Genomic DNA, 23900 nt, shown 5'->3' with positions numbered 1-23900 from the left:
AAACCCCATCTCTCAAAAAATACAAAAATTAGCTGGGCATGGTGGAGCCTGTCTGTAGTCCCAGCTGCTCTCAGGAGGCTTAGGTAGGATAGCTGGAACCCAGGAGGTGGAGGCTGCAGCAAGCTGAAATCATGCCACTGCAATCCAGCCTGGGTGACACAGCGAGACCATCTCAAAATAAAAAAAGAAAAATTGGTAACTGTGGAGATTTAGAGGGATGACAACTCTGGAGACCAAGAGGAAAATACTTTTTAATACAGACTTTTCTGCACTTTGACCGTATGTGAATATTTTCAAAAAAGGCATTAAAAATTATACAAAGCTGGCCAGGTGCAGTGGCTCATGCCTTTAATCCCAGCACTTTAAGAGGCCAAGGCGGGCGGATCACCTGAGGTCAGGAGTTTGAGACCAGCCTGGCCAACATGGTGAAACCCCATCTCTACTAAAAATACAAAAATTAGCCGGGCGTGATGGCACGCGCCTGTAATCTCAGCTACTGGGCAGGCTGAGGCAGGAGAATCGCTTGAACCTGGAAGGCAGAGGTTGCAGTGAGCTGAGATCACGCCACTGCACTCCAGCCTGGGCAACAAGAATGAAACTCCATTTCAGAAAAAAAAAAAGAAAATTATACAAAGCTGTCCATTTGGGGTGGATTAAGCATGAGGCAGCTTAAAGGGCAAATGCAGCAAACTACAAAGGCTTTATCTAACTCAGCACCTAAATCTGTTGACAGCCACAAGGAAGACATTGGTATCTGATACTGAATTCTAGGCAAAGCTGTCTTGCAGATAACCAGGTGTCTTACAAATATTTGTTTAGGGCAGCTTCCTAGCCCATGACCTTCTTTCACATAGGCAGTTTCTCCTGTAGAATACAGCAGTTTAATAATCATCTTGCTTCTCAAGGGCATGCATGTGGCTAATTTGGACTGGGGAAAGCTGGGGCATAGGTGAGGCAATTAGAAGGCTTCCCAATTCTAGGGGCCACAATTTTTGTGGCCATACTTAAGAATCCTGGCTGGCACTTGTAGCAATGGGATGCAATTGTGTAATGGATTTTTTGGTAACCACACGGTAGAAGGCCAAAATAAGAAAACTCTGAACAATGACACCTTTTGCTATAGAGCTGGTGTCCACTAACCATGTGGCTGCTGAGTCCCTGCAACGTGGCCAAAACTGAGATGTGCGCTGCTTGAGGTACAAGGGAATTTGAAGACGTGGTATGGAGCGCGCCTGTAATCCCAGCCTCTCAGGAGGCTGAGGCACAAGAATTGCTTCAACTTGGGAGGTGAGGGTTGCAGTGAGTTGAGATCGCGCCACTACACTCCAGCCTAGGCGATGGAGTGAGACTGTCTCAAAAAATAAAAAATAAAAATAAAAAAAGGCAGGGCGTGGTGGTGGCTCACACCTGTCATCCCAGCACTTTGGGAGGCTGAGGTGGGCAGATCACTTGAAGTCAGGAGTTCGAGACCAGCCTGGCCAACATGGTGAAAACCCATCTCTACTAAAAATACAAAAACTAACCAGGCATGGTGGCCCACACTTGTAATCCCAGCTGCTCAGGAGGCTGAGGCAGGAGAATCACTTGAACCCAGGAGGTGGGGGTTGCAGGGAGCCGAGATAGCGCCACTGCACTCCAGCCTGGACGACAGCAAAGATTCTGTCTCAAAAATAAATAAAATTACGTATGTGGTACATGGTGACAATATATTGTATATTTAGAAATTGCCAATAGAGGCCGGGCATGGTGGCTCACGCCTGTAATCCCAACACTTTGGGAGGCTGAGGCAGGTAGATCACCCGAGATCAGGAGTTCAAGACCAGCCCGGCCAACATGGCAAAACCCCATGTCTACTAGAAATATGAAAATTAGCCAGGTGTGGTGGCAGGCACCTGTAATCCCAGCTACTCGGAGGCTGAGGTAGGAGAATTGCTTGAGGTGGAGGCTGCAGTGGGCTGAGATTGCCCACTTAGAAGACAGCAGCAATCACGTACCTTGGTATTTACCTAAAGAGCTTTAGACCTATGTTCGCAGAAAAAATATACACACAGGTGCTTATCAGTTTATTCATAACTGCCAAAACTTAGAAGCAAGATTACTTAGCAAGTAGGTGAGCTAGATAAACTATGGTAACTGCAGACAACAGAACATTGTTCTGTGCTAAAAAGAAATGAGGTATCATGTCATGAAGACATGGAGGAAACAAATGCTACTGCTTAGTGAAAGAGGCCAATCTGAAAAGGCTATTTTCTGATTCCAACTGTATGACATTCTGGAAAAGGTAAAATTATGGATATAGTAGGATCTGTGGTTGCCAGGGCCTTACAGAAGAGATGGATGAATAGGCAGAGCACAAGATTTACGGCAATAAAAACTATTCTGTAAGCTACTAGGATGATATTACACATTTGTCGAAAACCGTAGAACAAACCCTAATGTAAACAGTAGACTAATGAGGCTGACGGTGCTAATGGTGCACCCGTGCAGGCTGCCCATCGTGACAAATGTGCCGCTCTGGCGCAAGCTGTGGACAGTCATGGAGGATGTGTAAGTGGCAGAAACAGTGGATGTGTGGGAATTCTGTTTAATTTTGCTATGAGCCTAAAACTGCTCTTTTTAAAAAATTTATCTAAAAAATGACAACTCAGTGTTTAAGTATTTTATTAAATCAGATAAGGAATCTCCACATTGTTGCACATAACAGCTTTTATACAATGCTAAGGACATATCATTTGTTTACAAAGAAAGTCTAAAATTTCAAGAACATTCAAAGAGCTAACACAGTAAAGGTCATGCAAGTTCTAGAAGAGTGAATCATGACAGAACTCATTCATTTTATCCGTCACCTCCGAAAGGCCCAACTCCTTAATGAGAAGACAGCTCAAGCCCACGAGCTTGTCACTAGTCTGGTATTTCATTCAGGAATATTGAGCCTGTCACCACGTACTGGCTTGATCGGAAGTAACTCAACCCTAACTATAGAAAGGGTTTTCTGAAGAGACTTACTGCTGCAAAATGGATGCCCTTTATTCATATCGTGTTAGACTATGAGTATGTCACATGCTTTCATTTAAGTATGTATGCGTAATACCCAAACCAGGAATCTCAGCTATGACCTTTTCACTTAGCTACACTAAATGTCAGTCCAAGATAAAAGAGGAGATTAAAGATAAAACTGAAGATTAAAGAGACTGTGAGTAGTGAAACATTCGAGTGAGGCTGTCAATCTAGGTAAGTGACACTAAGAAGCTTAAGATATCCTACGAACTTTTTCCTAGGAGGCAGTTTCAAACTGCCCTATGACAAACAGCTGATTATCACGTTTATAATGATGGTTCACTCATGTAGCTTCGAACTTATTCATACCTACATTTAATTTATAACCACAGATGGGTAGGCAGACGTGTCAAAGACCTTCGGGGGACTCTCCCTCCCCACACCCTTCACTCTCCACACCCCCAAACCTTCTACACAGAGTCCCCCTGCTTTAAGTCAAAAGGTCAATTCTGGATTAAAACTTGTCCGCACTAAGTTTATAGGAGGTAACATGCAAATAAGGTGATAAGGTTAAAATGACTTGTGAATAGCAATTATAAATGTATGCTACTATCTCATTAAGTAGAGGACCTGGAGAAACCATAAAGATAGGAAAAACCCACGCTAAACTTCAAATTTTGTAGTAATTTCATTTTACAGTGGTTGAATTTACCCACCAAATGCTTAATGACCACAAAATGTTTCTTCAACTAAAACTAAAAGATAGGGAATTATAGGAGTTGGGATACATGTTAGATACTAACGATCTTCAAGCTTTGAAGATGTCATTGCATGAAGAAAATTACGGGAAACACTATTCCCGATAATTACTTACACCCTTAGTGTAACATATGGAGATCACTGTCTCCGATACAGACACTGTGGTAGGTAAAAACTACCTTGTTCTTTATACATTATGGAAGACACTGCTCCCGATAATGTGTTAGGATTGTGACAAAGGTACTGGAAATTTTGCAAAATGGGAATTATAGTTATACCTTGGATAAACTGAGCTATAAAATTTTGCAGGAGTACTACCACAGCCTTTAAGTGACATTTAGTTATAACTTGGTCACAATTCATTGCATTTAGGAAAACTAGCATTCTTATCTGGTCAGCGCTCGCTTCTTAGCAACCCCTAATTAAATTTAATTCATCTCTAAATCTTAGCTTCAACTTTATTCAATTACATTTGGCTGGCGGCTGTTTTCTAAAACCCTTAAGTGTTGACCATAAATGCAAAACTTCCAGTATCTGTTGGGTTTTATTAGCAGATGCTGCTTTTATTTAAAAAAAACCGACAGTATAACTGTCATAATTATGGAAGGCACTGCTTCCGATAATTATATTCTATAAAAAAAACACCATTTATAGTGAACTCTGTCACTGATAAATAAACAATAAATATCTCAGTGCCAAAAGGACAGAAAGCTCTCCCCTAAGATTAACACTTCGGCCAAAATTTGGCAGCATATTATTCTTTAAAGTCTGACAAACTGAGTCTGCAACTAAACACCTGAAACTGGTTCTCTTTCAATGTGCTTTGGAAGAAACAAAAATAACAAAGAACTAAATGGAGGCTTATGGGGAAGGGACAGAGGAAAAGAAAATATACTAAGTCTTTGGCTTCTGGTCCCCTCTTTTCATAAATGACATTGAGGTTAACATATTAAGGCCTTATTCCTGCAATCAACAGTTGAACCTCATTTTATCCAGCAGAAGGACCTCCATTTCAGACCTCATTGGCAAGAAAACAAGCCCATCTCTTCTGAAAGTTAACTGTTTCTTTCAGGAATAAGGACACCAGCTACATTCCTTATGGAAAGGCTTACATCTCATTTGGAGAAGGTCTTTCAACCCAGTATCTCCTATTTAGCATCAAATGAAGTTGGAGGATCACTCGAAGTAAGCAACCACTTACAACCTTCAGCAGAGACCAGCCCTTAGGAGTCAGAGAGATCATGCACATAACTGGTTTCTGACATTTTCGTTAACAACAACAGGAAAGAGGCAGTTCCCATTACAAAGCACTTAAAATTCTAGAGATAGGGGAATATTCCATCATGGACATTTTTTAAGTGGTTATTCACTTTAACTTGAAGTACAGGTTATCTACCCTGTATTAAAAGCTGCTGCCTAAAGACATCTAGTAGTACCAAGATGATGGGATGGAATTCTAACATCAGGTTTTGTAGCCCTACTGAAAATTTAGCACAATCAGCACAAGTCTAGAAACCAGACTACCCTGCTGTTCTGATGGAAGCTATGGGTATCACATTTAAAACTCATTGTCAATGTCCCAAACGTCACCAGAGAGGGCATTTGCAGCTCCCTGAATAGTCCAAGTAGCTAGAGCCAACTGGTTTCTGAACAGCGTTTCATTAAAAGCACCGTTATTTTGTTTACGCAGTTTCAAGTTCTCCAGTAAAGCTGACAGCGTGTAAGAGCCGGAGCTCCAGAAGACATGACGGAAAGGAGACTCTTTTGGAGATACGTAGGGAGAGAGGAAGTGATACTCCACCTACGAAAACAACACACAAGGCAGTTTACACAGCCCTGTGACTTTTGTAGTAAAACAACTGTTCACTTCAAATGTAAAATGTCCCAAATTTAAGAATGCTGATCAGACTTTTATTTTTTTTTGAGACAGAGTTTCACTCTTGTTGCCCAGACTGGAGTGCAACGGCGCGATCTCGGCTCACTGGTACCCTCCACCTCCCGAGTTCAAGCGATTCATGCTGGGATTACAGGCGTGAGCCACCGTGCCCAGCTTTTTTTTTTTTTTTTTTTTTTGAGACAGAGTTTCGCTCTTGTTGCCCAGGCTGGAGTACAATGGCGCAATCTCAGCTCACTGCAACCTCCTCTCCTGCCTCAGCCTCCTGAGCAGCTGGAATTACAGGCATGCACCACCACGCCCAGCTAATTTTGTATTTTTAGTAGAGATGGGGTTTCTCCATGTTGGTCAGGCTGGTCTTGAACTCCCAACCTCAGGTGATCCGCTCACCTCAGCCTCCCAAAGTACTGGAATTACAGGCATGAGTCACTGCACCCAGCCAACTGATCAGACTTTCTATAGCAGAGTAAGGAAAAAAGAATGCTGAGAACCAGGCTAATGCTAATCTTCTAAGGTTAAAATTCTAAAGGAGGCTGGGCACAGTGGTTCACGCCTGTAATACCAGCACTTTGGAAGGCTGAGGCAGGTGGATCACCTGAGGTTGGGAGTTCGAGACCGGCCTGGCTAACATGGTGAAACTCCGTTTCTACTAAAAATACAAAAAATGAGCCGGGCGTGGTGGTGGGCACCTGTAATCACAGCTACTCAGAAGGCTGAGGCAGGAGAATCACTTGAACCCGGGAGGCGGAGGGTGTGGTGAGCTGAGATTGTGCCACTGCACTCCAGCTTGGGCAACAACAGTGAAATTCTGTCTCAAAAAAAAAAAAAAAAAAAAAAAATTTTTAAAGGAAACTGATTGATTTTACAAATGAAAACTTTAAATGTGTTCAGATTCTTTTCCCCATTGGAGCGTACATGGAAGGTTTACAGCAAGTCTCTTCCAAAAAGACTAGGTTTGACTAAGGTCTGAATTAGACAGCAGAAACAGAAAATGACAGCTAAACCATTAATGCTCCCTTCTTAAAGGAATTCTAGACTCCTAGAGTTTGTCCACTTTGCAGAAGTGCAAGATTTATCAATTATTTTACACATACTTTAGTTCCTCCTTTCCCAAAAGTTCACTTACTCTCATGACACGATCATTGAGTTTCTTCATGACAAATCTGTCTGTTTTCTCAGCATTCCCGAAATCTGTTGTTAGTCTGGAAGTAGCACGGAAAAAGTCTCCACGAGCAGAATACAGCCACTGTAAACTCAGGCCCATTTCCTGAAACAGACATTATTCACTATGAGAAGTTTTATTTCTAAGGACATTCTTTTGTATGCCTTTCTAATTTAACATGTGTTAAGTAAGATTCTGATAAAAGGAACTCGCAGATAAGCTCAAGACTCCGAAAGCACCTTGCTCAGGGTTTCCAAGCACTATGGACTGTGACATACGCTCATATTTGAGCCCAGCATGTAAGAAAACCATTCTCATTAAGAAATTGAACATAATTACATACTCCTATGTACTATATTGTTTCCCGTTCAGTTCTCCTTTTGGGGGAAAACGTCCCTATAGGGGAGAACATTTTGGTTCAATGTACTTCAGGATCCAGTTATTTCCATCTGGTTAAGTTCCATTTTCAACAGCTACAATTAGTTTCAAGAAAGACATAAGAGGCCGGGCGCGGTGGCTCATGCCTATAATCCCAGCACTTTGGGAGGCCGAGGTGGGCGGATCACCTGAGGTCAGGAGTTCAAGACCAGCATGGCCAATATGGTAAAACCCCGGCTCTACTAAAAATACAAAAAATTAGCTGGGCGTGGTGGTGGGCACCTGTGGTCCCAGCTACTCGAGAGGCTTAGGCAGGAGAATGGCGTGAACCCAGGAGGCACAGCTTGCAGTGAGCTGAGATCTCGCCACTGCACTTCAGCCTGGCCAACGTGGTAAAATCCCGGCTCTACTAAAAACATAATAACTGTCTGGGCATGGTGGCACACGCCTGTAATCCCAGCCACCTGGGGAGCTGAGACAGGAGAATCGCTTCAACCCGGGAGGTGGAGGTTGCAGTGAGCCGAGATCATGTCATCGCACCCCAGCCTGGGGGACAAGAGCGAGACTTCGTCTCTCAAAAAAATAAAATAAAAATAAAAAAAATATAAAAAGATTTGGTTATCAGTGATTTACTTCAATTAAGAGATCTGTTAAAAATCAACTCCTAGTACCATAAAACCATCTGGAAGCTACTTAATATTAGTTTTATTAATTTATTTAAAGATGGGATTTTGCTATGTTGCCTGGGCTGGGCTCCAGCAATCCTCCTGCCTCAGCAGAAGTAGTTGGTGCTACGGGTATGCACCACCTCACTCTGTTTATCTTCATTTAATGGACTATTTGAATTTTAGATGCGCAGATCAATACGAGATAGAATCCTGCTAGCTGTGCTGTCTTTCCATCTGTGTCACGTCCGAGAGGCACACAGCCCAACTCCTTGCTGAGATCTTCATATTCCGTGTCCTACTGACGGACTGCCTGGGAGACATGAGTGACAGAAAACCCGACACTGCTCTGGATTCTGAAACACTTGCTGAGCTCTGTCCTAGGTCCCTAATCCACAGCCTCCCAACTTCTCTCAAACAAGTTACCAATTCTATATACAATTCTACCTCAATTCACTTTAAAATGTACTATGGCTACAATCACCCTTCCAACAGGAACACACAGGAACACCTCACACTTCAAAATACTTGACATTCAGCAATGAAAACATAATTGGAATCAGTGCTCACCTTTATGTCTGCTCTGTATTGGTTCAGATCCCTCACAAAGCAAAGTAGTTGGCTGTTGTACCTCTCAGAGTCCAGGTTCAATTCAACATCATGGGTTAGTTTAATCACCAACTGACCAGCGACTTCTGCAGCTGCTCGTGCCACTTTGTTCAACTCAGGAATCCTCTCAATCAGTTCCTTATAGGTGTCCATGGTGGTACCCAAATAAGGATAATCTGTGTCCTGCAAGAAAACGCAAGGCTCTGGTACTCACGTGAATTCTAAGAGCAAGAGCCTCACATTCTGGCTTCGCCATTGAGGTAATAGTGACTACAGTTCCCGCCTTGCTTCTAACATATTCCTACCCCGATTTACCCCAATTTTATCTCGTTATCTGTTGCTTTAAGTACATTCTTGCTACTTCTCTGAATCTAACCTACTCCTAGAGTGACTAGTTTCTTCCACGTTCTACAGAATCCCTGTTCTATCGTATCATATGCCCTGAATAGACTTCTAGCCAAATTCCTTAAGGCTGTATGTTTTTCTCTCTGGGAAGTGTGGGCCTTTATCAATGAAAAAAGAGAACATACATGAAACATACCTTGAGACAAGGTCTCACTCTGTCACCCAGGCTGGAGTGCGGTGATGCAATCACGACTCCCTGCAGCCTTGAGACGAGGTCTCTCTGTCACCCAGGCTGGAGTGCGGTGATGCAATCACGACTCCCTGCAGCCTTGAGACGAGGTCTCTCTGTCAACCAGGCTGCAGTGCGGTGATGCAATCACGGCTCCCTGCAGCCTTGAGACGAAGTCTCTCTGTCACCCAGGCTAGAGTGTGGTGATGCAATCATGGCTCCCTGCAGCCTTGAGACGAGGTCTCTCTGTCACCCAGGCTGGAGTGTGATGATGCAATCATGGCTCCCTGCAGCCTTGAGACGAGGCCTCACTCTGTCACCCAGGCTAGAGTGCGGTGATGCAATCACGGCTCCCTGCAGCCTTGAGACGAGGTCTCTCTGTCACCCAGGCTGGAGTGCGGTGATGCAATCACGGCTCCCTGCAGCCTTGAGACGAAGTCTCTCTGTCACCCAGGCTAGAGTGTGGTGATGCAATCATGGCTCCCTGCAGCCTTGAGACGAGGTCTCTCTGTCACCCAGGCTGGAGTGTGATGATGCAATCATGGCTCCCTGCAGCCTTGAGACGAGGCCTCACTCTGTCACCCAGGCTAGAGTGCGGTGATGCAATCACGGCTCCCAGCAGCCTTGAGACGAGGTCACTCTGTCACCCAGGCTAGAGTGTGGTGATGCAATCACGGCTCCCTGCAGCCTTGAGACGAGGCCTCACTCTGTCACCCAGGCTAGAGTGTGGTGATGCAATCACGGCTCCCTGCAGCCTTGAGATGAGGTCACTCTGTCACCCAGGCTAGAGTGTGGTGATGCAATCACGGCTCCCTGCAGCCTTGAGACGAGGTCACTCTGTCACCCAGGCTAGAGTGCAGTGATGCAATCACAGCTCCCTGCAGCCTTGAGACGAGGCCTCACTCTGTCACCCAGGCTAGAGTGTGGTGATGCAATCACGGCTCCCTGCAGCCTTGAGATGAGGTCACTCTGTCACCCAGGCTAGAGTGCGGTGATGCAATCACGGCTCCCTGCAGCCTTGAGACGAGGTCACTCTGTCACCCAGGCTAGAGTGCAGTGATGCAATCACGGCTCCCTGCAGCCTTGAAACAAGGCCTCACTCTGTCACCCAGGCTAGAGTGTGGTGATGCAATCACGGCTCCCTGCAGCCTTGAGATGAGGTCACTCTGTCACCCAGGCTAGAGTGCGGTGATGCAATCACGGCTCCCTGCAGCCTTGAGACGAGGTCACTCTGTCACCCAGGCTAGAGTGCAGTGATGCAATCACGGCTCCCTGCAGCCTTGAGACGAGGCCTCACTCTGTCACCCAGGCTAGAGTGTGATGATGCAATCACGGCTCCCTGCAGCCTTGAGACGAGGTCACTCTGTCACCCAGGCTAGAGTGTGGTGATGCAATCAAGACTCCCTGCAGCCTTGAGACGAGGCCTCACTCTGTCACCCAGGCTAGCGTGTGGTGATGCAATCAAGACTCCCTGCAGCCTTGAGACGAGGCCTCACTCTGTCACCCAGGCTAGAGTGCGGTGATGCTATCATGACTCCCAGCAGCCTTGAGACGAGGTCACTCTGTCACCCAGGCTAGAGTGCGGTGATGCAATCATGACTCCCAGCAGCCTTGAGCTCCTGGCTCAAGTGACCCCCTGCCTCAGCCTCCCAAGGAGCTGGGACTACAGATGCATGCCACTGGGCCAGCTTAATTTAAAACATTTTTTGTAGAGATATAGTCTAGGCACGTTACTCAGGCTGGTGTCACTCCTGGCCTCAAGTGATCTGCCCACCTCAGCCACCCAATGTGCCAGAATTATAGATGTGAGTTACTGCACCCAGTCTGATGAAAATACAGTTCAGCTGGACTGTCCAATAGATAGCCACTGCTCACTCGCTCAAGAAATTCAGCCTCAGATTTTTTGTTGTTGTTAGACAGTCTTGCTCTGTTGCCCAGGCTAGAGTGCAATGGCGCGATCTCGGCTCACTGCAACCTCTGCCCCCCCGGGTTCAAGCAATTCTTCCACCTCAGCCTCCTGAGCAGCTGGGATTACAGGCATGTGCCACGATGCCCAGCTAATTTTTTTGTATTTTTAGTAGAGATGGGGTTTAACCATGTTGGCCAGGGTGGTCTTGAACTCCTGACCTCAAGTGATCCAGCCGCCTTGGCCTCCCAAATGCTGAGATTACAGGTATGACCCACCACACTCAGCCAAGCCTCATTATTAAAACTCATAAAGAAGTTTTAGCAATAAACTCAAATGCTAATTAAGCTAATTGAGATTAACACGTCTCTGTTAAAAATGATAATGAAGGAACATGCAATAATTACATTTGTATAACTTCTTTTTTTTTTTTTCTGAGACAGGGTCTTGCTCTGTCACCCAAGCTGGAATGCAGTGGCTACATCTCAGCTCACTGCAATCTCTGCCTCCCAGGTTCAAGCGATTCTCCTGCCTCAGCCTCCTGAGTAGCTGGGGTTACAGGTGCTTGCCACCACGCCCGGCTAATTTTTGTATTTTTAGTAGAGACAGGGTTTCACCATGTTGGCCAGGCTGGTCTTGAACTCCTGACCTTGGGTGATCCGCCTGCCTTGGCCTCCCAAGTGCTGAGATTACAGGCGTGCACTACCGCGCCCAGCCCAAAAAGCCCAGTTTTTAGACCAACACTCCCATTTCTGACTCAAAGGTCTGAGGTGGACCTGAAAGTTTGCATTTGTAACAGTTCCTGATGCTACTGATCTGGGGGCCACATTGAGAACTACCCACTGCTCTAGACAAGGCAATCATGCTCACTGTGTAACTTGACCGACTATTTAAAGGAAGGTTAAGATACAGGCTGAGGGCGATGGCTCATGCCTGTAGCCACAGCATTTTGGGCAGCTGAAGTAGAATGCTTGAACTCAGGAGTTTGAGACCAGCCTGGGCAACATGGCAAAACCCCATCTCTACAAAAAAAGTTAGCCAGGTGGCTGAAGTGGGAGGATCACCTGAGCTCAGGAGGTCAAGGCTGCAGTGAGCCAAGATTGTGCCACTGCACTCCAGCCTGGGCAATAGAGTGAGACCCTGTCTCAAAAAAAAAAAAAAAAAAGCTTTCTTCCACTTCAAAGTAGTTTACCTGGCCAGGCCCATGTCTGTAATCCCAGGCCGAGGCAGGTGGATCGCCTGAGGTCAGGAGTTCGAGACCATCCTGGCCAACATAGTGAAGCCCTGTCTCTACTAAAAATACAAAAAATTAGCTGGGCATGGTAGTGAGCACCTGTAATCCCAGCTACTCAGGAGGCTAAGGCAGGAGAATCGCTTGAATCTGGGAGACAGAGGTTGCAGTGAGCCGAGATCGTGCCATTGCACTCCAGCCTGGGCGACAAGAGCAAAACTCTATCTCAAAAAAAAAAAAAAGTTTACCTGAATTCATAAACAGCTAATGAAAGGGATACTTACCAAGAACTGCTTTATCCAGATTAATATAAGTGAAAGCCTTTAAATGCAAGGACGAAAGGTATCCCTAGAAGAGAAGGGAAAACACTAATAAGTATAAATCTGTTTATTTATCACATACAGTAGCATTAGGGATTCATTTTCAATTCTGGACTCTATTGAGACTAAACGCAAAGGCAAAAATGGTAAAAATCAAACCTATAAAAACATCATTTCTGGATGACAGCCTAAGCCCACAAGCTCAGGTGTCCAATAGGGGAATGGATGATAAAGAATACCTCTAGCCATTCAGTGGCACCAACCGATCCAAAGTCTCCAGCACTCCAACTGGCAAAGATAATGCTTCTGCTGGGCTGAAACCCATCTGAAAGAGAAGAAAGTTAGCTTTACCTTAGGAAAGGTTATACACAGACAAGGATAGAAGGTATCCCACTTAAGATGAATCAGAAGGTCTAATTCCAAGATAGCAGATTCCAAAATCTTTTTTTTCTGAGCCAAAAAAGAAAAAAAAAGAGTAACAAAATCTTTTTTTGAGACCCCAGGTAAAAGAATAAAAGAATAGGAATAATTTTTTTAAAGTAACCTATAAAGAGCAAGACAGCAGATCTGCAAATAAGATTTTGAGTACATAGCAGGGGCCAGTAGTCACCCTTTTACAATCTCATTCTTGGAGTTCCTTAACTTCTGGACCCAGAGATCACTGAAAACAGTGTAAGCATGATGATGCACATCTTGAGAAAAATCTTCAGAGGTAAATCCAAACACTGGATTTTTAAAAAATAATTCTAAAATAAAATAAAAATTCACAAATTTAAGTTACAGGAAGAGTCTGCAGAGAAACTACATTTGTGACAACACCTTTAGGGGTTACATGTATCACACTGCCCTCCACCCTGCCCACTTCCCTCAGTGTATCTTTTTCTCCATTAATGTACTCTGTATTAAAGTTAAGCATTGCAGTTTGCCCTATGACCCAAAGATTCAAGAATGTGACGTGATTTTGAATGTGTGGGTGGGTAGGAGTGTGAAAGAGTGGCAAGTAGGACAGAAAGCCTCAAAAATAAAAGAGGCGGGGCATGGTGGCTCACTAGCAGCATTTTGGGAGGCTGAGGCGGGTGAACCACTTGAGGTCAGACCAGCCTGGCCAACATGACGAAACCCCGTCTCTAGTAAAAATACAAAAATTAGCTGGGCGTGGTGGTGGGTGCCTGTAATCCCAGCTACCCAGGAGGCTGAGGCAGGAGAATTGCTTTAAGTCGGGAGGCAGAGGTTGCAGTGAGCTGAGATCACACCACTGCACTCCAGCCTGGGCAACGGAGTGAAACTCTGTCTCAAAAAATAAATAAATGAATAAACAGAATAAAATTTCAATAGCTGTTAGGCCTCAGTACATGAGTAGAGAGGTATGCTACTGCTTTCAAATAGATTGCTTAGGGACTATGATCCGCCTTATCACTCTGGATCCACCAAACTAAGCACTAGGGCTCAATAACTCCACTGTCTCAAAGAAACTGGTGATTTCTAGCACAGTTAAGACACTTTATGGAAAGCTCTTTCAAAGGAAAAGGCAGCTACAACAAAAGACAATCTGCCTTGTATTTAAGAACTAGAGTCTAGCATGAGAGAACCACAGGAATGTAGGCAAAGTGAGCAAAGCACAGTATAACATCTAGAACTGTATGTAGTGCGCCAATATTCAAAGGAATCAAAATTTGTACTCCACCTTTTAAGACCATATCTGAGAACATCTGGGCAAGTTTCAATAGGAGAGCTGTGCCTACACTGGATTTTGCAGCTCCAGGGCCCCATGCATCTCTCTGGGCCCCAACTACAACATAGTGATCTTTAAAAAAGAAAAAAGAGGAAGAAAGAACTTACATAATCAGCTTCTAAACTTTTCTAGAATTAGCACATCAGTAGAAAGGTAAAAATGCAGTATATGTATTAAGGATAAAAGAGCCTTACTTCAAATCTGACTAAAAACTCTGCGAATTAAAAATTCACATGAGAATATTAATTTTACCTTACTAGTAGAGCTACTTTTTTCCTATACTACTAATTAATATTTACTGACTACTTAAGTCTAAGGACTTATTTCTTAGTAAGTGTTGGCTATTTTATTGCATTTAAAGTTAACTCCAGGGACCGGCAAACTACAGCCCACGTGCCCATTCACTACGTACAGTCTGCCTGTTTTCTTGCTCCCACAGAGTTGAACAGCTAAAAGAGAGACTGGATAGCCTGCAAAAGGTTTATTATCTGCCCCCTTAAGAAATTTGCTTATCACTGGTCTAGTCAATAACTTAGAATAGATTTTCTAGTCATAATGGTCAATTTTTAACAAGAATTTCCTAGGGCCTTATTACCTCCCAATAAAACTGACACATAGGCTGGGCGCGGTGGCTCACGCCTGTAATCCCAGTACTTTGGGAGGCTGAGGCAGGCAGATCACCTGAAGTCAGAAGCTCTGACCTCATGGAGCCTGACCAACATGGAGAAATCCTGTCTCTACTAAAAATACAAAATTAGCCAGGCGTGGTGGCACATGCCTATAATCCCAGCTACTGGGGAGGCTGAGGCAGAATGGCTTGAACCTGGAAGGCAGAAGTTGCAGTGAGCCGAGATCACGCCACTGCACTCCAGCCTGGGCAACAAGAGTGAAACTCCTTCTCAAAAAAAAAAAAAAAAAAAAAAAAAGAAACTGACACATAAACAATTCACTTTAGGACAGACAAGATTGAGCACTTCATAAAACCAAGCCACGCCAGCATTCCTACCCTCCCTCCTTCTCTAGCCACATCCTTCAGAACAGCAAAGAAAACAAACAAAAGCAGGGGCGGGGAGGGGGTCTTTACCTGGTTCTACAAAGCCTTTAATAACTCCAAAGATGTTAAGAATTTTTATCTCTTTCAGCACATTGCTCACAGTGAGCTTCACACTCTTGCTTTCTGAGGTTACCATCCTACATGTAGAGTCTGTTTTCCAGTCAGAGGGACAGTCTCCTTCCATATTCCTAGAATCAGAAAGCAGGCGTAAGTTCTGAGTTATTGTTCCTTGCCCAAGGTTTACTTCTGTCCAGTGAAGTTCTAGATTAAGAGGACATATAAACAAAACTTACTCTCGGCCCGGTGCAGTGGCTCACCCCTGTAATCCCAGCACTTTGGGAGGCCGAGGCAGGTGGATCACAAGGTCAGGAGTTCAAGACCAGCCTGACCAACATGGTGAAACCCCGACTCCACTAAAAATACAAAAATTAACTGGGCATGGTGGCGTGCGCCTGTAATCCCAGCTACTAAGGAGGATGAGGAGGAGAATCGCTTGAACCTGGGAGGCGGAGGCTGCAGTGAGCCGAGATCATGCCACTGCACTCCAGCCTGGGTGGCAGAGCACAATTCCTGTTTCAAAAAAACAAAACAAAACAAAACAAAAACAAAAAAAACTTCCTCTCTAGTGGTGAACCATTTGCGTCTTACTTTGATCTGTAGGCAGCCAATTGAAAACCATTAATTAAGCAATATTTTAAAACACTTCTCTAACTATGCCTTTCTGCCAGACATAGTTACGTAGTTTATATTTGGAATACACACCAAGGTGGACTCAAAATGAAGTTCTTCTAATATATAAAAGAATATTAATACATTTTTGTTTCCCAACTGTCACCACTAACAAGGATAGTACACATTCTTAGCTCAGTTATAAAAAATATTCCTCAGCTGGGTGCGGTGGCTCACGCCTGTCATCCCAGCACTTTGGAAGGCTGAGGCAGAATTTGTTGAACCCAGAAGGTGAAGGTTGCAGTGAGCCAGGATCGCACCACTGCACTCCAGCCTGGGCAACAGAGTGAGACTGTCAAAAAAAACAAAAAAAATCCTGTGCTTCCCCTATCTAATTCCTCTGTGTTACCCAAGTAATAGCTGCTCCTAAGGGGGCTTACCTACATAAATATAGGTTGAAACATTATTACTCCCCTACTACATAAGGATAAGATGGGACGCTGGCTTCACAGGTTGGTTACGACTTGCAGGTGGTAGGTAGAATGAGTCAACAAAAATCACCTATGCTAAATGCCTCTTAGCGTTATCAATAGTCATAGTATGTTACACACTCTTTCCCATGCTAAATGCCTCTTAGCATTATCAATAGTCATAGTATGTTACACACTCCTTCCCATGTTAAATGCCTCTTAGCATGATCAATAGTCATGGTATGTTACGCACTCTTTCCCATGCTAAATGCCTCTTAGCATTACCAATAGTCATGGTACGTTACGCACTCCTTCCCATGTTTAATGCCTCTTAGCATGATCAATAGTCATGGTATGTTATGCACTCCTTCCCATGCTAAATGCCTCTTAGCATTATCAATAGTCATGGTATGTTACACACTCCCCTATGCTAAAGGCCTCTCAGCATGATCAACAGTCATGGTATTTCATATACTCCTTATATACTGATGTTCTTCATTTGAGACTATCAAGTAGAATATATTTTCACTATCCAATTATGTTAAAGAAACAGGATCAGAGAGCCTATGTCATACAGGAGATAAATGCTTTCATAAAGGTCTGAAACTAGATCTCCATCCTATAATAACAGGAAATGATAAATATATCCACATCCAAATCAAAATTAATGCTACGGACTCTAATGGAACTGGGCTCTGTTTTTAAAAAGAGACACTAACTACAGGGAGGATATCGAGAGGAGCGGGCCATGACCACAAATGGTTTCTCTGGAGACCATCATGAGAAGCGAGGCTTCTCAATCTGTAGACAAGGTAACTGGAATCACACCGTATTGCTTAGGAGAAAAATCCAGACAAATGGATGTTTCAGGGAATAGGATTTTATCCCAATATGAATTCTAACAGATTCTCTCCACTAACTGAATGGGTTGCCATAGGCATCGTGCTTCAGCACAGAAGTAGTTGAGCAGAAGCTATGCCAGGAATCTTGCACAAGGAATTCACTAGGTTTATAAGTCTCCTTATTCTCCTGCGTTTATAAGTCCAAAGTCCATTATTAAGATCTCTTTATAGAGAAAAATTCATTTTTATCTGTACCAAGGTAACAGCTAACCATCCTCCAAATTCCCAAATGTGGAAAATTATAATCATGTTTAACATTTTAATCAACATATTACCATTCTTCCCTAATCATAAAACCTCACTATGCAAGACCGCTTTCAAATAAAAACTTACCCAAACAGCTTTTCTGCAGCAGCTCTGGAGATTGTCTGGACGGGTATATTAGGCAATCCTGATGACCGAGATGGTGGAAACTGGGTGTGATTGAAGGAAGGGAATCCAGGTGTGTAAGGGTCACCTGTCCCCAGATGAGCCTAGGAAAACAAAAGAGCAATTCACCCCATCACAGACTTCCTCAAAAGTTCTCTGTAAGATTCAGATTTGGTATAAGGCTGCAGCCCAGCCTTACTTGAAGCCTCAAAAATCTGAGTGGCTCTGCAATGTCAATCCTGTTTTCATGGCACATGGAAATTCTCAATTCAAGGCACTATTGACAAAGTACTTTTAGCAACAAATAATAAAGCCTCAAAGTCAACGTAACCTATCTTCTTGCTTACTGCTAACACCCTCCCAGAAAAAAGAGCATTTAAGGAAGACACAGTGCTATTTCTGCTAATACAGGAATCCAAGAACAATTCAAAGAACTCAAAACGGTGATTTACTCAAGAAATAACTCACATGTCCAAAGAATGAAAGTTCTGAGTTAACAATGGGAAATTTAGTCTGGTCCATGTATATCAAGACACCAATTGCATTTAAGCTTTCAGCATTTGCAACCTAAAAGAAAACATACAAAGCTCGGAAAATGAAGATCTAATTATACGAAATGAGAATACATCCTGGACATTATGCTAAAGGCCAAATGGTTACAGAGGACTAAACTTTTAATACTTCCAAATATTTCAAATTGTTTATCTGGTAATTTGTTAATTGTTTCCTGAAAAATTAACTCGCTTGTTTGCAAAATAAGAATAACAATGGGCCGGAGGCCGGGCGCGGTGGCTCAAGCCTGTAATCCCAGCACTTTGGGAGGCCGAGGCGGGCGGATCACGAGGTCAGGAGATCGAGACCATCCTGGCTAACACAGTGAAACCCCGTCTCTACTAAAAATACAAAAATTAGCCGGGTGTGTTGGCGGGCGCCTGTAGTCCCAGCTACTCGGGAGGCTGAGGCAGGAGAATGGTGTGAACCCGGGAGGCGGAGCTTGCAGTGAGCCGAGATCGCGCCACTGCACTCCAGCCTGGGGCACAGAGCCAGACTCCGTCTCAAAAAAAAAAAAAAAAAAAAAAAACAATGGGCCGGGAGTGGTGGCTCACGCCTGTAATCCCAACACCTTACAAGGCTGAGGCAGGGGGATCACGAGGTCAGGGAGTTCGAGACCAGCCTGGCCAACATGGTGAAACCCTGTCTCTACTAAAAATACAAAAATAAGCTGGGCGCAGTGGCTGGCGCCTGTATTCCCAGCTATTGGGGAGGCTGAGGCAGGAGAATCGCTTCAAACCATAAGGCAGAGGTTACAGTGAGCCGAAATTGCACCACTGCACTCCAGCCTGGATGAAAGAGCAAAACTCCCTCTCAAAAAAAAAAAAAAAAAAAAAAAAAAGAATAACAAAGGCCAGGAGTGGTGGCTCAAGCCTGTAATCCCAGCAATTTGGGAGGCCGAGTCAGGTGGATCACCTGAGGTCAGGAGTTCAAGACCAGCCAGGCCAACATGGTGAAACCCTGTCTCTACTAAAAATGCAAAAATTAGCCAAGCATGGTGGTGGGCACCTGTAATCCCAGCTACTCGGAAGGCTGAGGCAGGAGCATCACTTGAACCCGGGAGGCGGAGGTTGCAGTGAGCTGAGATCACGCCACTGCACTCCAGCCAGGGTGACAGAGACTCCGTCTCAAAAAAAAAAAAGAAAAGAAAAATAACAAAAACCCCATCTAAGACAACCACTTTTTTGAGTCTTACTCTGTCACTCAGGCTGGAGTGGCATAAGTCACATCTCACAATCTCCAGGGCTCAAGCAGTCCTCCCACCTCAGCCTCCCAAAGTGTTGGGATTACAGGTGTGAGCCCTGCCACTTTTTTAAAAATGCAGAAATCACCACTGTCTTTTGATATGTTCCACTCTAGTTCCTTGTGTATGTTTGGCTATTAATTTTCCTTTTTATAAAACATGTTTTTAGATGAATTCTGTATATGCATAAAACTGAGTTATACAGAGAAATAGCTTTCACTTAAGCACTTCTGATTGGGTAAGTGGAACTTAACTTCATTTGTTGAGCATTTTAATAAATTGTAGTATCTGGTATGAGAGTTTAAGATTGTTGGTTTTCAGAATATAAGAATATTAATAAGAAATATCACTTACCTGAAGAGAAGATACCAAAGTACTGTATTTAATATTATAATAACTCATACTCACCTTTTCTGCAAAGGTGATTTTCCCTGCTCTGACAATCACTATAGATCCATTCACAGGAGTGTCTAAATCCTCAAAATCTTTTTTAGTACCAAAATTAGCATGGACCAGTTTACCCTAGAACAAAGACATTAGATTTAATGAGCATTATGGTGTCGGAACAGCTCTAAAATCTTGAGACAGAAGAGTTTTATAGATCAAACCTAAGACAGGCAACCCAAGTAAGTAATAAAAGGAGGCCAAGGCCTAAAAAAGACATGAGTTCTAAAAAACTTTACAACTTTTAGGTCAGAGCTATTGGAATAAAATCAAGATTTTTGGCCTCCTATGTCTTTCATGCTTTCATCCCATGCTGCCTTTCATCTGAAGGGCATTTAGATTAAAGAGGCCTATGTAGGCTGGTCATGGGACTGGAGGCCTGGAACAATCTTAGCCTTGAGGACATCATAGAAATAGGTTTTAACTGAAAGGTCTCATAATAAATCTGTCCCAAAATTAAAACACCATCTATTACAACAAAGTGACTTGCACACACCAACTTTAGATGTGTCATTATGTTCCTAAGCTAGTAAGAGTCCAGATGAACAGCTACAAACTGACACTAACAACCAAGCACCTCAATACAGAAAGCTTGAAGTTGAACAAAAATCTTCAATGTTCTTTAACAGAACAATCTACCCATCTCTAAACTCCTGGCTTATAGGCAGCCAGGCAAAGGGATAAAGCACAAGTATCCAGAAAGGCAAGGAGTCAACATAGAACGGCACCTGCCCCAAAAGGCATCCACTAGAGATACACCTGACTTACAAATGCGATTTTTTTTTTTTTTTTTTTTTTTTTTGAGATGGAATTTCGCTCTTGCTGCTCAGGCTGGAGTGCAATGGCGCAATCTCCGCTCACTGCAACCTCCACCTCCTGGCTTCAAGCGATTCTCCTGCCCCAGCCTCCCAAGTAGCTGGGATTACAGGCACCCACCACCACACCTGGCTAATTTTTGTATTTTTAGTAGAGTTCACCATGTTGGCCAGGCTGGTCTCTGACCTCAGGTGTTCTGCCCACCTTGGACTCCCAAAGTGCTGGGATTATGGGCGTGAGCCACCACGCCCAGCCACAAATGTGATTTTTAAGCTGAAAATTATTCCATCTATCTGTTCTCTATTTCTGTGTTAATTTGACTGTATTTGCCTAAATTTAAAAAGATCAAGGGCTAAGTGCAGCAGCTTACTCCTGTAATCCCAGCACTTTGGGAGGCCGAGGGTGGTGAATCGCTTGAGCCCAGGAGTTTCAATTCAAGACCAGCCTGGCCAACATGGCAAAACCCTGTCTCTACCAAAAAATAAAAATAAAAAATAAATAAAAAATAAAAATTAGCTGGACGTCTCAGCTACTCGGGAGGCTCACTTGAGCCTGGGTGGTGGTGGAGGTTGCAGTGAGCCAAGCTCATGCCACTGCACTCCAGCTAGGGCAACAGAGTGACACCCTGTCTCAAAACAAAAACAGAAAAAGATCAAGCATTAACGAATCAAGCTAAGACTAGGCCCCAGCCAAGATGGATATTTACATCTGCCCCCACAGGGAGGATAAGCATTTGTTTAGCAAATACTACTATGTATGTCAGCCATTCTCCAAAGCTCTGCGACATGGCAGTAAATAGAACTAACCCATGGTTCTTCATCTGGCTCACATTCTAATGGAAACAAAGGCATACATAATGTCAGCTGCTAGCAATACTATAAAGAAAAAATAAGCAGGACATGGGGAAAGTGATTAGAGAGAGAAGACAATGCATGTTGACTGTGTCATTAGAGGGTTGAAAACCAAAATACCTCATGATCGTTTACATTTTACAAGGAAATTTATAATTCCTAAGAACAGAAAAGATGAGTTTTGAATGATTCAATAGAGAAGAGTCTCATGCACTGTTTTGTCTTACTTACAGTAACTGTTGCAGCCTTACTATATGCCACATAACTCCCAGGATTCTCCACCAGGTAAACAAGTCTACCGTTCTTGTTCTTATCAACTATGATCACCGAGTTCTGAGCGCTGTTAAAAAGATTAAGTTAAAATAAGCTTGAGGTCATCTTCCAAAAAACACAATAGCTTACATTTAGTATGTCTAGCATTATTTGGCTTGAGGAAATTTACCTCTAAATCTTAAGCTTGATTTTTACTTTAAAAGCCTTTGGGCCACATGCGGTGGCTCACGCCTGTAATCCCAGCACTTCCGGAGGCAGGCGGATCACCTGACCACCCCACCTCTACTAAAAATACAAAAATTAGCTGGGCGTGGTGGCGTGCGCCTGTAATCCCAGCTGCTCTGGAGGCTAAAGCAGGAGAATCACTTGAACCCAGAAGGCAGAGGCTGCAGTGAGCAGAGATTGTGCCACTTCACTCCAGCCTGGGCAACAGAGCGAGACCCCGTTTCAAAAAAAAAGCAATAACAAAAACTCTTTGCTATACTTAGCACACCTGAAAATAGCTACTTGTATAAAAATAAGTTTACCATCTTTCAACATACCTGTCTTTGACCTGAATCTTAACAAAATATTGATCACGCCAGACTCTGCTGAGTTTAAATTCACGAAACTGATTTTCAACATACAACGCAAGATTTTCATCTTTTGAGATCCAGCCTCACGAGGGACATATGAATTTTCATTCAGCAGCCTGGAGGAGAAAATATCTTTTAAATGAACTTAAGTTTAATTTAAAATAAACATGTAACTCAAGGATTAAACAAATTGTTTTGAAAGCAAAATATTATCCGTCATAGTTCAGATAAATGAACTGTGACCCAAAACTTCTAGACTGATCAGAATAACACAAAAGAAAAAAAACTGTGCCCCAAATCTTATAACTTCAAAGCTTCTTTACTCACTACAAAGCACTCCTTCAAGAGCCTCATCATAACACAATGTATCTGCTTAGGGTAGTTGTAGGGGAAATGAGCAGCTTCCAGGAGATCTACTATAAAATCTAAGATAGTAATACTGTGCTGAACAGAGTGCGTAGCTTCAGCTCTCACCTACTTGTGAAGCATCTGAATACCCTGAAGCAGAACTGCTCCTTGGTCCGATCTCCCACAGATCTCTTCACTCAGCATATTAGTTCTTACATTTTTGTGCAGTGGACTATACTCTCACTTTATCCATAAGGTCTGGTGTATAGTAAACAAACACAAAACCATCAACTAGATGAAGTAGAAAATGCCATAACTTAAGACTAAAGAATTATGGTACCACTGTAACTGTAGGAAGCTTGCAAAAAGGAAAAGATAAATGTATTCTTTGCACAGAGGCATGTATGTGCAAAGATAGTAAAACTCTATGGACAAGTGTTACAGCTCTTTTAGAATTTGTCTAGCATGCTTTCTCGTTTTTGCCAGAAAGCCCATTAAAAATAAAATAAATAAATAAATAGAAAATTAAAATTTGGCCAGGTGCAGTGGCTCACGCCTATAATTCCAGCACTTTCGGAGCCAAGACAGGCCAACATGGTAAAACCCCGGCTCTACTAAAAATACAAAAAATTAGCTGGGCGTGGTGGTGGGCACCTGTGGTCCCAGCTACTCGGGAGGCTTAGGCAGGAGAATGGCGTGAACCCAGGAGGCACAGCTTGCAGTGAGCTGAGATCTCGCCACTGCACTTCAGCCTGGCCAACGTGGTAAAACCCCGGCTCTACTAAAAACACAATAACTATCTGGGCATGGTGGCACACGCCTGTAATCCCAGCCACCTGGGGAGCTGAGACAGGAGAATCGCTTCAACCCGGGAGGTGGAGGTTGCAGTGAGCCGAGATCATGTCATCGCACGCCAGCCTGGGGGACAAGAGCGAGACTTCGTCTCTCAAAAAAATAAAATAAAAATAAAAAAGATATAAAAAGATTTGGTTATCAGTGATTTACTTCAATTAAGAGATCTGTTAAAAGTCAACTCCTAGTACCATAAAACCATCTGGAAGCTACTTAATATCAGTTTTATTAATTTATTTAGAGATGGGATTTTGC

At 43.5% G+C, this 23900-nt stretch overlaps 1 protein-coding gene and 1 non-coding gene across 2 annotated transcripts; one reads left to right on the top strand and one right to left on the bottom strand.

The window, feature by feature from the left end:
• Nucleotides 1-3582: 3582 nt before the first annotated feature.
• LOC100605411 (transferrin receptor protein 1) lies at nt 3583-21885 on the bottom strand. The gene is made up of 11 exons (XM_030808921.1): nt 21829-21885; nt 19895-20008; nt 18160-18258; nt 17656-17795; nt 15312-15469; nt 14180-14299; nt 12735-12820; nt 12460-12523; nt 8426-8667; nt 6777-6917; nt 3583-5557 (listed from the first exon to the last, which is right to left on the bottom strand). The coding sequence occupies exons 3-11, from the start codon at nt 18211-18213 to the stop codon at nt 5315-5317; spliced, it is 1248 nt and encodes a 415-aa protein (XP_030664781.1). The 5' UTR covers nt 18214-18258; nt 19895-20008; nt 21829-21885; the 3' UTR covers nt 3583-5314.
• Nucleotides 21886-23226: 1341 nt separating this feature from the next.
• Nucleotides 23227-23288, top strand: LOC115834160. The gene has a single exon (XR_004029212.1). It is a non-coding gene; the product is annotated as a U7 small nuclear RNA (small nuclear RNA).
• Nucleotides 23289-23900: the final 612 nt, after the last annotated feature.

Source organism: Nomascus leucogenys, unplaced genomic scaffold, assembly GCF_006542625.1.
Source record: "Nomascus leucogenys isolate Asia unplaced genomic scaffold, Asia_NLE_v1 001302F_43459_qpd_obj, whole genome shotgun sequence".
In the NCBI taxonomy this organism is placed as follows: domain Eukaryota; kingdom Metazoa; phylum Chordata; class Mammalia; order Primates; family Hylobatidae; genus Nomascus; species Nomascus leucogenys.
This window is presented reverse-complemented; position numbering and strand designations above follow the sequence as displayed.

Bases quoted from the DNA above. Each gene is read 5' to 3' on its own strand.
- LOC100605411 (XM_030808921.1), bottom strand. From the start codon at position 18,213: ATGGACCAGACTAAATTTCCCATTGTTAACTCAGAACTTTCATTCTTT. The intron at 14,300-15,311 runs GTAAAGACCCCC...TCTTTTTTAAAG, and splicing joins TAAAGGCTTTGTAGAACCAG to ATCACTATGTTGTAGTTGGG. The intron at 5,558-6,776 runs GTAAGTGAACTT...TTGTTTTCGTAG, and splicing joins TCAATGATCGTGTCATGAGA to GTGGAGTATCACTTCCTCTC.